Below are 15,700 nucleotides of genomic sequence, written 5' to 3' on the forward strand. Positions count from 1 at the left end.
ACAGGGAAACTGAGGCACTGATGGGTGGGTGATGCTTCCTGCCCAAAGTTATGCAGTGGATGATGAGAAACAGAGATTGAGACTCCAGATCCAATTCCTTCCGTATCATACTGAGTTACGTCTTGTTTAAAGTACAGAAGTAAGTGTAGCAATTATCAAAATTCAATATAGGAACTTCTTCTGTAGTAGGCTCTGAAATACTGTTGTGTTAATCGTTTAAGCTATAGTAAGGGCTGCGTTAAGACATTGTGTGGTTTAACGTAATCCTTAGACTCACAAATTCACTGTTAAAACACAGCCTTGTGAGAGCGTGGGGAACACTGCCTATCAATTTACACTGGAGGAAAATCTATACGCAGAAAACAGGGGAATTGGTAAACAACCAGTTAAGCGGTTCAGCCCGCTGTCACTCTATCCCTACTGCATCGCAAAGTGCTGAATTCCTAAATGTGGAACCCAGATGCAAAAATAACAAAGACCACATTAAAGTGATGTTAATCATACAAGCTATGGCTCTAGAGGAAGATGCGGAAGTGCTTGGGAGGCTGATACAGGACTGGGGGAAAGATAACGCAGCCTACAATTGCTTTTTTCAAATAACGTGTGAAGGGAAAAAGGTTTCTGTGCCTCTACCAAACCTCCTTGCGTGCAGCCTTGGGCATCTGAGACCGTGCACACACGCCCACACGCACGAGCAGGGCTCCCAACCCCTCTGCACGTGTGGGACCTTCCAGACAACCTTGGGAGAGGACTACCTTGGGAGCGATCCTTATTACAAACCAGCCATGGGATGTGGAAAATCTACCTTTTTTTACATCAGGCTTTCCAGGGAACTGGTGATTTCCCTAGAAACACCCCAGCTGCCCAACCAGCCATGTGAAAGAAGCCCAAGCCCCCACTCAGAGGCATGCTCAGCCCTCCTGCCTCTCCTTCCTGGTGACAGGACAGAAGGTCCCTCCACAGTGGGGCCAGGCGCGCGGGTGGCTTCTTGTGGCTGGCAAAGGAGTCCGTGAAAGGCCATGTAGCGACACAATGCAATTAGGTGAAGGTGAACACCAGCATGCCCTTAGTAAATGGATGACTGCTTCGTTAGTGAGCTCTTTGGGGCTGGAGCCTAAGAGAAGGGCAGATATAGGCTCCTCTGTACTTAAGCTATACCACCTGGGGGAGAGGAAATGATGCTTTGTGATTGAGAAAACCTGATGGGTAAATTATCACCAAATGAGGTGAAAATCAGAAGCTCCCAGAAGGGATGGAGTTACAGGACTTTGAATCAGTCACTGAGAAGCTGAGCCAGACCTTGGTGCTGGAGGCCCGGTGAGAAAGGGTAGAGTTTGTCCTGAGGAGGTGAAAAGTCTTATGGCCTCTGGTGCTTCAGTGACTTTGGGAAGGTGTGAACTCTCCTCTCCCAGGAAGGACAAAGTGCTGGTGCTACCTTGATGTTGCTGTCTGCTTCTCTTGAGAAGTCTCTGTGTGGGGGAAATGAAGAAGGTGACATCTGGTACTGGAGAGGTAAGCTTTATCTTTTGTAGTTCTAAATAAAATGATATAGTAGTTTGGAATGACTGAGAAATAGGGTAGTGTGGTTTTTGTGGCCGTATAGCTGGAGGGCCAGAAGTAGGGTCTGGAGAACCCCGCTCTCGGGCAGAGCTGCCATGCTGTGTGGGACACAGCCGATGAAGAGCCTTTATCTGTTGGTCTCCAGCTGGCCTGGTTATGAGTATGGAAGCAGAGGCATTGGGATGTTGGGGTTGGACACTGGACAGACGGCAACTTAAAAATACTATGTGAATCCCATGAGAGGAGTCTCTGTGCAGTGTTTTTAGTGTAATTTTATTATAATTATTATTCAAGTGCTTAATTTGCTCTGGCTTCACCTTCTTGGTCGTGACTGGGTTTGGGGCTGGTTATCAACAGAGGCACGTTAGGCAGTTGCCTCGCTTGCTGTGGCTAGCAAAATCTGTCTGCTGGCTGTGTGCTTTGTGCCTTGTTCTGCTGCTACGCTCTCTGCTCTACTTACTGCTGGGGTTGAGTTACAACACAGAGTAGGGGGAAGGTTCCTGGAACCTCTTCCCACCCTGCAGACAAGAAAATCCTGAACTTCTGAATCTTGCTTCTGTAGTATGAGCTTGTCCTCTAAGGAAGAGCGGGTGTTGCTTTATCCATGTAGGGAACCAAAAGCGTTGCTTGGAACAAGGGGTGCAGAAACAAGAGTAAGTAGTGAAGTTCTGCCTTTGAAAGCTGGTTTGCTCTTGTCCCTGGGACAGCAGAGTTCAGCCTGCAGCACTGGCTGGAGTGATACCGCTGGTCTGCACCCCAACCCTAGGCGGGACGTGGTGAGCTTTATCCCAGAGTGAGCCGATTCCAGCTTTCTGAGTAATGCAGGCTTATTGGAATAAGCTTTCCTTTGATCTTGTAGACAGAAGTCCACAACAGCTGCTCTGCAATAGATAAGGACAGTCACTCTCCAGGCTGATGGTGTTTGGATTTAGTCCTCAGGATGTTGCGCAATGAAGGAACGCAGCCCGTAAAAGTGAGATAGTCCTGCTGGTGTGTGCACCTGTAAATGGGACAGCGGTGTCAGGGAAGGAAGCTGTCTGCTTGCGTATCATGGTTCTAGTGTGCTAGGTGTGATGTAAATGGAAGAAGTTCTGCTTTGTCTCTCTCTGCTGTATGCCCACAACTGTTTCCTCTTATGGAAACTGGGGAGAAATGCTATTCTTGCCTGTTAAATCTGGGGCATGTACGCTGAATCTGGAAGTTGCTGTAAAGATTTTTTTATTTTTGCCTTTTTAATGGAAATTACTTGGTTATGAAGTCTTCCCTTAAAGTTTTTAGTAAGAAGTCCTTAAAATCTGTTATTCCAAATAGATTCACTAAAATGCCTCCTTGTGCATTACTTGACTTAAATGTTGCTTTGGTCTTGCAAGAGAGAATGACAGCATTCACTTGAGATGGGTGTGTTTGGCAACGTTGATTTTGGGCTTCCTGCAGTGATTACAAAAAAACCTGTTGGATGTATGTATTTTCAGTAGGAAAAAACCTCAGTGTTCTCCTCAAAGCTTTTGCAGGGGATGAAAAATATTCTGTATGGATGATCTCTGTTGAGTGTGGGTCACTGTGAGTCCAAGCATTGGTCCTCACCAGGAATCCACTACATTTCCAGGCAAGCCGTCTAACAGAGCAAAGGGCACCTACTTAATGTCTGGAGCGGGGATGATGTGGCTTGTGTCACCCCTTGGCCTTTGTATGTCACACCTTTCTTGGCACTTGAGGATGTTGTGAGCTGAGATTCCCCTGACGGGGATGCCAGCTTTCCCTTTGAGGAGCAGGGCTTGGATTTGGAGGCTGCCAGAAGTGTGGGTGAGACTGTGGAAATAACCTTTGCCTGTAGTCGAAGGTAGTCAGGAGTGGTGGTGGACATGACTTCACCGTGCCCACTGCTCAGCATGAGTAACCAGTTCCATGCACTTCCATGCCAACCATTAATTTCCAGATGCAATGACTAGCACGGTATTTTCCATTTCCAGATCTTGTTTGTACTGGCGTGATTTAAAATACTTTGTAATTACAGTGGTTCCTATAGTCAAACTGCTAGAGCGATGCATGGTGCTTAGAAGTTTCTTCTTTAGCTAGCAATTTTGGTAATGACAGTAATTCAGATAATCTATCTTTGTGGCCTTGTGGCTTTCAGAAGTATAGGGCTTTTTTTTTTTTTTTCTTTTTTAGAGATGTAGGCCTATCTCTATATATAGTTTGGTGAATATCTGGTATTCTAGATGTGTTAAAATAAATTCAACTGAGAAATTCCGGTCCTATTGCCACAAACTTTCTGATGTTGCTGTTCATGCTAATGCAATCAGTGGGGGAAGAAAACGGAGGGGGCAGAGGGGTGAGCTTGGCAGGCTGCGGTGGGCACTGGTTGGTTACATTGCCAGGCAGCTTTTGGGGTTTGGTTGTGTGCCAGCAGCCTGTCCTCCTCCAGTTGTTGAGCGATTGTGAATATGCTGGACTTCTCCCCTGAGCTAAGCAGACTGGATAGAGGTGAAAGAGGCCAGGGCACAGTGAGAAACCCGTGGTGTTGGCACCGAGGTGTGCAGCCCTGGGTGTGTGGGGTGGGCTGTCCTGTCCCCAGAGGAACGTGGTGGTGATGCCTGACCAAGCTCTGGGTTGTTTGTGTCTGCTCCCCGCAAGTTAACAGTTGAGGTGGGATGTGGCAGTTTCCTCTCAAAGATGAGGTGGCCTCAGTTGAGCTTCATTTTGGCCAACAACTCAAAGCACAATAAACCGTTTTGGCAGCCAAATGTGACAACAGCCTATTGAACCAGGAAAATCCTTTGGTTTCAGGAAGATGGCCGAATCCCAAAGCTGCTCTCATTTGCTGGTTGTCCTGGTTTCGGCTGGGATTTTAATTTGGTTATTAAACTGTTTTTATCTCAACCCATGAGTTTTTTTCCGATTCTCCTCCCCGCTCCCAGCGGCTGCGTGGTGCTTAGTTGCTGGCTGGGGTTAAACCGCGACACTGGTTAAGTCTACCACCAACAGAGACACTCCTAAATTACTTCTGGGAGAAACTGGTCAGACAGATCAGAGGCAGACATCTCCCTCAGCGTGCAATTATATGTGCTGCTTGCTTTGAGAAGAGGCCAAAGCAAACGGGAAGCAGCAATTAAGGTAGGCACCAGCAATGAAGACCTAAAGTATAGGGCACGGTGTTTATCAGTCGTCACTGCACAGAAAAGGTCTCCTCTTAATTTGGCTGAAGAGGGAAGAGCTGTAGCTTAATATTTTTGTGTATTGATTAACTGTTGTTTTTCCCAGGAGGTTCTCATATGTAGAGAAGGGTGGGAGGGGCAGATGTTGATTAAATGTAAGCTCTTCTGCAAATGTGTGTGTGACCTCTGGCAAGTTGCTCATTCTTACCCTCCCTTCAGAGGCAAGGAACAGAGGTGGAATGGTTTGCCATACCTCTGTCCAATTAATCTCTATATTTTTCAACTAGAGACTGACAAAACTGGGGGATCCCAAGCCTAGAACAAGCCCTTGAGGTCACTACTGTCATACCAACAATAAATCAACCAAAATCACATTTTTTTCTGAAGTCTTTAGCAGTAGGAGCAGTAAATGCAGTCTCTCTGATATTCTGTGACCGTGTAGCACATTGAAGATTGCAGGAAAGAGCTGTTGAACACACAGCATGTCACGTCCAGGATGTGTTTGTGTCCATAGTGCTTATGGGAAGTCATGTGGTTCCTGTAAAACAATAAAACCTCACCGAAATCTAGCTGAATTTGGAATCTGTATGTAACTAGAGATTCTGGTATCAACAGTTTTCTTTGTGGTAACCTGTGTATAAGGTTGCTTCTGCCACTTTCCAGAGATCTGCAAGCTAAAGCTAAATCAAATGAAATAGTGTCGTCACCTGGCTCTAGAACCAGGGAGTCTTAACAGATGCCCAGGTGGCAGCAAGACCAGTGAGGGCCAAATTGCTTCTGTTTGTGGCACCTGTACACATATGCAAGGAGGTGCTGTAGAAGGTGTTTTGGAGACGTAACAAAAGAGATGTTGGGTATGTTCCACCTTTCTCCATAAGAGTGTAACTTGAAGCTAGCCCCATCAGCAGAAATAATCAATTTGATGCACAGAAATCTGTTGTCTGGCAAAAGAACAGTGTGCTTTTTCCTTTTTTGTTGGTGTGGGTTTTGGTTGGGGTTTTTTTCCTCCCCTCTCCCCCTTCCCTCTGCTACTTTCTAGGCTTTGCTTGAAGCTACTGTTGGTTTTGAAGCCCTCTTCCAAACCTAGACGGGTGTTCAACTCCCAAGATCTTAGGGCAGTAGTCAAGTTACCTTCCTTGTATGTATACACACATGTATGAGAAATATGTAAACACATATACATCTATGGTTGCAAGGGTATCCAAAGCACAGCAGTAGTGAGGACTTGCCGAAGCAGGCTAAGAGCTGGAAAAAAATTGGGCAGTTCAGGAAGATGGCTTGAAATTAGTGCTGGAAGATAAACATCAGAAGGGTTGGAGCTAGCTCATTTCAGGTGCTAGAGGAACTGTCTGTGCCTGCCTCTCCAGTGTTTGGTCCTCCTCTCTGCGACCATCCAGTACAGTCAGTGGCTTCCCATCAACCTGTCTTGGATGTCTTCTTCCTTGCTTGTGTCCAGTGGACCTCCATGCCATCTGAAATCCTTTCTCTTCTAAACAACATTGCAAGACTCATTCTCTAACAGTGTGATCCTTGATGCCGTCACAGTTTTATTACAGGCCTTAGAGGCTTGGTAGCCTGTGGGTCAAGTTTACAGCTTTCCCCACCAATGACAGAACTATACCTGCTGCCATCAAGAAGTAGTGGGAACGGCAAAGCTCACTAATGTTTGCTTTGTTAATGAGAAATAGGAAGTATCACCTTCAGCCTCAGAGTCCTACTTGAAAAACAGTTGCCCTCATAATAAAGGGGGGGTGCTCTGTCACCAGATGCAGAGTGCTGTGCTCATGTCTTTGTCTAGTAAGTGCTCCTGCTGTAGGGACATCATTGTCCCAGGTCTCTTCTTGAAAGCCTGTAGTTTACACAGTTCTTTAGTAGGTTGCTAACTAAAGGTTTTTAATTTGTCCCAGTGTAGCTGTGGAAGAGGGACGTTGTCTTGCTTGCAGTGTGGATAGGGGCCACAGAATATCTATGCCACGCTCTTACAAACTGAGTATTGATCCAGTGTTTGATTGATCAGCCAGGGACTGACCTAGATGATCTCTTCCAGCTCTCCATTTGCTGAGCGTCTTTCAAGAGGAAGCAGGTGAATCACGGACTTGATACTTCCCTGGTCTTCCACCCCTTCTCATAAAGGGAAGGAGGACACATCTGAGGGGACATCAGAGTATGTCTGACACATGGTCTGGAAATGAAGCAAAGGCAACTCCAGTATCCTGCAGTGTTGGCAGAGATGTTTTTCTTTTCCTTTTCTGAGAGGTGCTGCAGCAGAAAACCAGATCTGCTTCCTCAAAGACTGTCACTCCCATCTGGAGAACATAATATTTGACCTGCAGGCTTAATTTGCTGTCACTCTCCCACATCTCCCAGGAAGGAGTCTCCATCTCTTTTAACTTGAGGCTGTTACCTCTTGCCCAAACAACAGGTTTCCCAAGGCTTGTTCTTGAGACGGATGAGAAACACGAAATAAATGAATGCAAAACACAATCTTCTTCCTTTTTAACTAATACCAATAAGATAATACTTTGAAGAGAGAGTGCTTTGCCAGTGCTAATTAATAGGATTGTCACTGCGACTCTGCATTGCCACTGCAGAGGAATCGGGCTGCAAAGTGCAATGTGTCACTAAAGTCATGTCTCTCTCTGGTTGTGATATTTTTTTATTGAGCATCTTGTTCTCAGCTGCTACTAGAAGCAGGAAATCACTCAAAGCTGGGAAGAGCTGGTACAGTTTGTGCCTTGAATTGGTTATGCTTTTCCACCTACTCCGGTGAAGCTGGAGCTATTCTTCTGAGCAGAAGTGCCTCCAGCAGCTCTTGAAGGGAGCTGGCTGCCGTTCCTGACTAAAGACTGAAATGGTTGCAAGATCATGACTGAGGTGGTGGAGGTTGGGTTGGGGGATACCTCAGCCTAGAGCCTAGACTTTGTTCCCAAGCACACCAACCTCGTGAAAGTCCTTTACTACATTGTCTCGTTCTTTTCTGTGGACCTACTGGAAGAAACTGTGGGACATTGAAACCTCACTGTACTGTCTCTATCAGGTGTGCTCTAAGCACATCCCCACTAGTATGGACTATTAAGAGCTTTGTTTCTTCCTGCAAACCAAAACCACCAACTTTTTAAAATATCTGGAAATAAACAGTTACATGATCCACTGAAATTCATAACAAAGGACAAATTGAATCCTTCATGCTGTGTAACAGCCATAAATAAAGGCTTTATGGCTGAGAAGTTGTAGGCAATGTTCCAGCAAAATCGGATTTATTCCCTCCCCACCCCCTGCAATATAAATCTCTGGAAATGGGGGTTCCAAGAGCTGTTCTGACACACTGTTCACTACAGCTTCTTAAACCAGACTCCCTGCCAGTATTTATAGTTCAGGTTCTGTGCGTGGTGTGTGTGTATATAACTGCACCCGCTTTTACAGTTGATTCCTTGGTAGTCATGTGAAAGCAAAACAACTGATGGGCTGAACTTAGAATCACTTGTGCATTTCTCTAATTTAAAAAAAAAAAAAAGTAAAAAAAAAAAAAAAAAAGTGCGTGCCTTGCTGTTAGGAAAAAGATCTCTTGATTAAAGTTGCTGCAAGTCAATGGTGGCCAAACGTCTGTGAGTTTGTTCCTTCTCCCCCAAACCACTGGCCGGGCTTCCAGGGGAACCCTGCAAGATGGATTTTAACACCTGGTTGTACAGTTACAAAGTGAGTACCTGCACACTTTCTTCTTGCAAATGCTTGGCCCTATCTCTACTTGCTGTCTACTCCAAAATTTAGCCCTGAGGTTTCATGAAATAAATCCTTGGAGTAATTAACCAAGTCCTAAAACTGCTGTCCAGCCAAGTCATTCCCTGTTAAGTGAGAACAACTCAATTCAGTGGATTTAAGAGCTGGATTCTAGCTTCAGAAGCCAAATATAGGTCAGTAGTGGCAGTAGATCACCGAGAGATGAATAAACAAATCAGAAACAAAACTCTTCATAGGTCAGTTTGGGATCAGCTGAGTGTGTTGGTTTGTACTCCTTTCCTGTACACCTAGTATATAGTCAAAGATAGAAGCCAACATGAGGAATTTGTTCTCATTAAGCAATTGCCCAAATACCTTTTTTTTTTTTTAAAGAGGCTGGCTAGTACTTCTATCCAAGGCAGACAGATGTAGAACCATCGACCTCTCTGCTCTTGTCTACAGCTTGTTATAAACGCTGAACAAAATGGCTTAAATTGTTGGGACCTGAGAAATGATATCTTTGAGCTCTGACCCTTCATAACTGAATCCAGACATTGAATGTCTCTGCTTCCACATATTTTATATGAAGCACCTGACACAGCAGCAACAAATAACACAGGAATAAATCCAGCAGCCTGCAACAGTTTGCCTTCATTAGCCAAGCCAAAGGTCACCTTGCTGGTGTCACCATTAGTGCCTGGCCACTACCAGGGCCATTGCCTGCTCTAGACCTTAGCAGAGAGATCATGCATTGGAGGGGAAGGTGGGGAACCAGGTCAGAAGGCTCCCAATGCCTCTGTGGGGCTTTTTGTACCCCACAACCACAGTGACATCCCAAATCTGTATGTGCTGTGTTGGAAATTTAGCATAAACCCAATATCCTGGGCTTGAGCTACAGGTGCTGACACGCTAAAGCACAAGGGATCTGCTGAGATCCTGGCATCCCCCGCTTTTTCTTAAGAGTTGCTTAAAATAAGACCATTAGGCCAAAGTTATCAGCAGCACAGAGCTGCTAACTCAGGAGTCACTTCAGCTTCGCATTCAGAAAGGGTGAGTGCATGGTTTTAATTACAGGCAAGCCCATGGACATTGCAGTGAATACAGCCACTCGCCCCCTCCCAATTCCAGACACAAATGCTCCATTCCCCAAATTACTGCTGACTGGCCTGGGATTGGGTTTTATTGCAGACAAGCAAGCCAATTCTTTTGAGGGTGAGGTTAATTCAAGCAGCCCCATGTAGAGCTTTATTCTGCAAATGGTTAAATGCTTAACCATGCCTGCAGAAATTAGTCAAGTGCAAAGCAACCTCTCTAAGGGTTTGTGGGACTGAGGCTGTAGCCCCCTTTTCTCCCTTAGTTTCCCCAGTACTTTCTCTGATATGGGGGGGGGGGGGGGGGGGGGAAGTGAAGCTGTCTAAAGATTGTGCTGTCTTCATTTATGGAATTATTTCAAACATCAGGATTCTATTAATTGGAGAAAACAGCAGATTTGTCCCAAAGTGGCAAACCTCACAATATCAAAATAACTCTCAAAACGTTAAAATTAAAAAGTCTGCTCCTACTGCCTGGTCAGCAAACAGACCCTAGGAAAACCAGTGTGCATGCTAGGAAACAAATCAGTGCATTAAATGTGTGTTATCCAAAACTTCTGATCTTTCTTAGCTGCGGGTTTAGGAACACAAATTCTACTGCATTAAGGAGAAAAAGGGAATAGATATTTTTATTTAAAACAGAGTAACCCAAAGTGGCCATAATAACCCATTTGTGTTGCTTTTGTACTTGGGTAATGAATGACTGTAGTATAAAGTGCTCCTATTTTTTGCCTCAAGGTCTTGTCAATCATTACCTGATAAATAAAAACTTCAAACAGGGTCCTTTTAGCTTAATTGGGCAGAGTTTCTCTCCAAAGGAACGGCTGAATAGAGAGAATAATGTGTTTGTGGCAGCAATGGTAGTCAGCAAGCAGGGTATTTGGATGGAGACATACAGAGGATGCAAATCCTGAACTCAAAAGATGAGTCTTTTTGGTTTTACTTATCCAAAAAGTGTCTGTTCCCATTGCAGGCAGAGCCGAAAGGATTGAATAGAGCAGCGGAGGAAATCCCGCGATCCCTGGCAATGCCACTGAGCTGCGCTTGTGCGAGCTGTGCTCTGCTCTCCCTCTCTGGTTTTAGGCTTTACAGCTGACGCTTCCATAAAAATCAGAAATCTTAAAATTACACTAAGGCTTACTTAAATCATTATCTTTTATTATATGAACGTTGGCAGCAACGGAGGCAGTTTCCTGCGCAGGGACAAAAGGATCCTACTGTCAGTACTGGAACAGATCTAAACCAGCTCAATTAAGCAAACATAAGGTCCTCAAAGTTTGGCCTGAAAGGAAGTTAAAATAACTGATCTATAAAATGTTTTAAATGTGCTTTAAAATGTCATTACTCAGATAAATCTAGCTGTTTTGAAGCTGGTTCACTAGAGTTTTATGGCCCTGCCAGTTTATGGCAGCATACGTATTGATGTCAAGAATGCCTCTTCCAGAACAGTAGATGAGGAGACAAAGCCACAGTAGCGCTGCGGACTGAGGGGAGGCTGCAACCGGCTCGGGAATGGAGTTTTGGCTCCCAGGCTGGGAAAGCTGCTCCGAAGCATATCCAGCAAGTTGAGTGTCTTTGTGGCAGAGCTGGAAACCAACCGATATTTCATGATATAAGGCTGGACGTGTTGAAGTTAGTGGTAAAGCTTCTGTTGGCTGCAAGACTGGCACTGTAAAGCAGGATCGCTTTTCTTTTTTTATGTGTCTCTTCCCTTCCCCTTGCTGGAAGCACCTCTGACTTACGCTGGGTCTAAATGCAGAGAACTGGGACCATACTGAGAAATACCAGAGGATCCTCCTTCTAAAATTAGTCTAGGCATACGGAAGCGTAGTAGGCATCAGTTTAGGTCAGTAAAGGTCTTTCCACTGATGCTTTGCTGGACTTCAGTGCGTGAACCAAATATACTTATGAATTTGTAATCGCTTGTGAAAGATGGTAGTTTAACTCCAAATTGCTGATGATTTAAGCCTCTGGATCAGCAAATACATCTACATAAACTGGCACAACTCTGCTCACAGTTCAAAGTAAACAAGAACCAAAAATTGCTGGTATGCCCTGAAGATATAATGTTTAGTTAATACAGGGATTTAGACCGTTATTTTTTTCAGCTGCCTCCATAGCAATGCGGTGTGGTATCCACAGTAGGAAACCTCATGCCAGCAGCATCTCTGAAATATGCTAAAACAATCTAAATTAGAAAATGTCAGCTTCTTGGCTGATGTTCCTTTGGAGTTTCTTTCTTCCTTTCTTGTGCCTCTATAATTTTATTGGGATGACTAAATCTCTGAACTATGTTAGCAGTAAACAGAACTAATTTACCCCCTGCTTCTTTGAAACAGCTGCTGACAGCTGCACTATAATTCAATCATGGATCTTTGCAGTGCAGACTGCAAAACATATTCATATTTTTTGTATTCTTCCCTCTCTGTTGTATTTGGACTGAGGGAGTCGCACCGAATAGCGACATGTGCCGGTTTTGCCTGTACGTAGAGACTGATCTACGTGAAAACAGAGGCTCGGGATGAAATACTGCCCAGCCAAAAAGGTTCTTTGAACATAGGGAGAATAACCACGCAGATACACAATGTTGTTGGGATATCTTTTGCAAAGTTGCAATGATTTATTTTACTAGTTTGTACAAAAGGCTTCTGACAACTCCTGTATGAAAAGAACCAGAAACGTGTATGCATTTTTGCCAACTGTTAATAAATATCTTCTTAAATAAGGAAACAAATGTGTTTAAGAACCGAGAATCATTTTTCCTGGATGTGACTGAAAAGGAATTCCGAGGTGGAAATAAATAATTCTTCTTCCGCTTGTGACAACTATTTACATAAAAATGTACAAACAGTGAAGCTGATGTTGAGCCTAGCAACAGAAATCCTGTTATTACGTTTCAAAAAAAAACAAAACAGAAACAATCCCCACATAATATTTAATATATGAATCCTATACAGCAAGATACCGTGGTCCGAGTTCAAAATGCAATACACCAACGCAGTGACCACCAACACTGAAACACCCGCAAGAAAAACTAATCCTTGACTACTAAATAGTGAAAGTTTAGGCGTGATTAGCTTTTAACTTTCTAGGCAGCACCTTAACCTCCCTCAGGAGGTTTACAGAAGCACTGGTGTATATACGTATACAATGCCAAAAGACACTTCCAATCTGTGTGATTTCAGTACCTCGCTCTAAATAAGAGACGCACCGAGGGCGGTTTTGGCTGTTTATCATAGATGGTCTTGTCTGCAGGCTCCAGGGAGAGGTGGGCTTTGGGCCAGAGCTGTTGTCCTGCCGTCTGGCTGCGTGTGGTCCAAGTCTCACCTTGGGGCAGCTGGGAAGTTTGCTGGAGTTGCACTTGCGGAGCCTGTGTGCTGCGGCCAGGCTGGTCCTGCAGAAGTTTGAGTTGCCTGGGCTGGAAGCTGGTCACATCTGGCAATGTGGCAACTGCTCACCGAGGCCCTGCTCCAAAACCTACCAATGTCGTGGAGAGAATTCCACTTTCCCATGAGCCTAATCCTGCTACTTAGAAAACTGCTGGGAAAACACCAATTGACTTAAATGAGATTAGTATTAGACCATCAGAAACAAGCTTCCAATTTATTTCATAGACAGTAATTTTTTTCTTCCTTTGCTTATTCTTTGTAAAGTGGGGCATCTGGTCTGGATTTGATCTGTGACTTAAAGGAAGAAGAGCAGTGAGCGATTTCCAGAATCGGGCGGTTGCGTTCATTTATCTTCTTTCTCTAACTCTCCTCTAAGGCAAGATACGGAGCCAAGTTCCCACTGCGGCTGCATCGCCCTGTCCACTCACTGAGCAGAGGGAACCATCTCCATGGATTTATTATGTTCTGAACCCATCTGTTGGAGGCTTAGGTTTTTGAAGTTTGGAGATTTAGAGCTGGATGTGCTGTGGACCTGGTGTTTTATTGGACAGAATTTTCTTTTTTATCTCCCTGGTGAAATTTATGCCAATCCTACTTTTGTAACCACAGCATATGCCAAAGTGTTGAATTGGTTTGTGATTGGTTAGTGCTACTTTGTATTCTTCTTCACAATAACTTTAATTGAGTTTTAATTGCATAAGTGTGATGTTTGTGTAACCTGTGACTTAAAAAAAAGGAAAAAGAAAAGCCTTCAGGGGACGTTTTCTTGCTCCTCGTTCCAGTTTGTTGGTGTTGCTCTTGAAAAGGACATTTTTTTAATTTTTTTTTTTTTTTAAAAGGTGAAGCCAATAGTAGAGCAGGGGTTTTATTGTAAACACTGACCCTGGGCAGTAACGTTTCCTAGTTTCTAGCTGGGTCTGTGTGGTGCTGGGTGTATGTCCCAGCTGACAGCACCTTCTGCACTTGAGCCTCCACATTGTCAAAAAAGCATTGGAACTTGTTCTGTCAGTGAAGTCAATGGACATTTTCCAAACAGAAGCAGGATCTTTAGCTGGCTTTCACAACTCCGTAACTGCTTAGGATACCCCAGCTAAACATTAGGTTTAATCCCTGTTTCTTAACATTTTGCTGCTTTCCTGTTTCAAGTTCATAGCAAATTCAAATTCTTTCTGGTTGCTAGAGGAAATTTCCTTCCCTGCTGACAGAAAAAAAGTATACCCCAAAAGTCTTGCTCTTTGGAATTATTTTCTTCAGTTCTTTTGCTTGCCAATTAGAATTATTTTTTTTCTTAGACTGATCTGCCCTTTGAATTTGCATTGATCCAGATATAGGTTTTGCTACTATAGTTTAAAACTAGAAGTTGCACATAATTAATCTTTGGTTTTGCTTATGAAATTGAAGCAAACAGAGGAATGGAAGTAATAATTCTCTAACAAAATACCTGTTCACTCCAGGTATATTTTGTTCACTTATTTTATTGCAAACTGTGTTACAGGAACTACACATGCTTATTAGTCACAGCACATTCTCACCTTGGATAGATTATTATTTTTTAACTCACAATCAACACTGAGTTTGCAATCTTCAGAAAGACTCATTTGCAAAAGTATGTATTGTAGGAGCCAATTTTGTAGGCAGATTTGGTTTTAAATGGTTTCTCTGGCTTGTTTCAGTTTACAAGCTCATTGTCTGTAATAAACTAAAACAAAATGTGTTCAAATACCACTTAGATCCAGAAACTGTTCCATTGTCTGAACTTTCAGAAGCCCGGTCCTAAAAACTGTTTGGGATTTTTTTAAACCCATTGCTGGAGTGCTAACCTTTTCCCTTCCCCCATATAGCCATACAAAACCACTCTTTACAAATAACTTTTTTTTTCTTTCCTACAAATCTAATGACAGCCACATGCTCGTACCACCATGTTCCTGTATTTTTTTAAGATAACATTGGAGCTGTCATCAAAATAGAGCACTGAGATGGCATTGAGTTGCGTAGGAGCGCAGCAGGGTTTCGGCACAGTCTCTGGGTTTATAAAGTGAACCTGGGGAATGAAAGTAGAGGCGTGTTAAGATTTACTTTTCCCCTCTCCTCCCCCATATTTTTCTTTCCCAGGCAACCTTCTTCTGTCTGTCCCATACACTCACTCTGACATGTTTCAAACACCTGGCTTTGTGTACAAACGTTTTGAGATGTCCCCTGCCTGTACAGAGGCTGACGCAAGCACCCAAGTCAGATCTAGTTGGAAATCTTTCAGTGAGGCAGGTTTTCATTAGAAAATTCCCATTTGTCAGAGCAGTCAGCATTCTGCAGAAGTGTACCAGTTACGATAAACTCTGGGGGACGTGCGGGCGAGGTTTTGTGAGAAATCCCATCAGCCCTGGGCGGGGGGCCCCTGTCCCGGCGGCTGGCAGCACTGACACCCAGCTGGGGCCAAGGGCTCCGCGTCCCCTGTGCTCCCTGCTGTGGGACCTCCGAGGAGAGGGGGGAAAAAAGCAAATAAAAAGCAATCTACCAGGAGAAACACACGCAGATACTTCTTCCCTTGGGAATGTAGATGCTTCTAGTTTTCTTAACGCTTTTTGCAACGTTGTCCTTAGATGTGCATGGGACGTAGATGCCTGGGACGTTAAGCTGGACCCGAACTGGGTAGGGATGGGCATCCAGGCAGGTCAGCTGGGGGTCCTGCCTGGCCGGGGTACTCGGAACCAACGTGTCTTCTGGCCCATGCCAAGAGCTGTGGTGCATTGGCTTTGGTGACACAGCTGGGGCTGGGTGGCCCCCAGCCAAC

At 44.3% G+C, this 15,700-nt stretch overlaps 1 protein-coding gene across 1 annotated transcript in view; it reads right to left on the reverse strand.

Moving 5' to 3' along the window:
• Window positions 1–12,138: 12,138 nt before the first annotated feature.
• Window positions 12,139–15,700, reverse strand: part of BMP7 (bone morphogenetic protein 7) — a 47,968-nt gene continuing 44,406 nt past the window's right edge. Inside the window, exons 7-8 of the mRNA XM_049816831.1 lie at window positions 14,828–14,953; window positions 12,139–13,000 (exon numbers count right to left, since the gene is read on the reverse strand). Of these exons, the coding sequence (XP_049672788.1) occupies window positions 12,953–13,000; window positions 14,828–14,953 (174 nt within the window). The 3' untranslated portion in view covers window positions 12,139–12,952. The remainder of the gene's footprint in view (window positions 13,001–14,827; window positions 14,954–15,700) is intronic.

The sequence above is a fragment of the Accipiter gentilis genome, chromosome 14 (genome assembly GCF_929443795.1).
Source record: "Accipiter gentilis chromosome 14, bAccGen1.1, whole genome shotgun sequence".
In the NCBI taxonomy this organism is placed as follows: Eukaryota; Metazoa; Chordata; class Aves; order Accipitriformes; family Accipitridae; genus Astur; species Astur gentilis.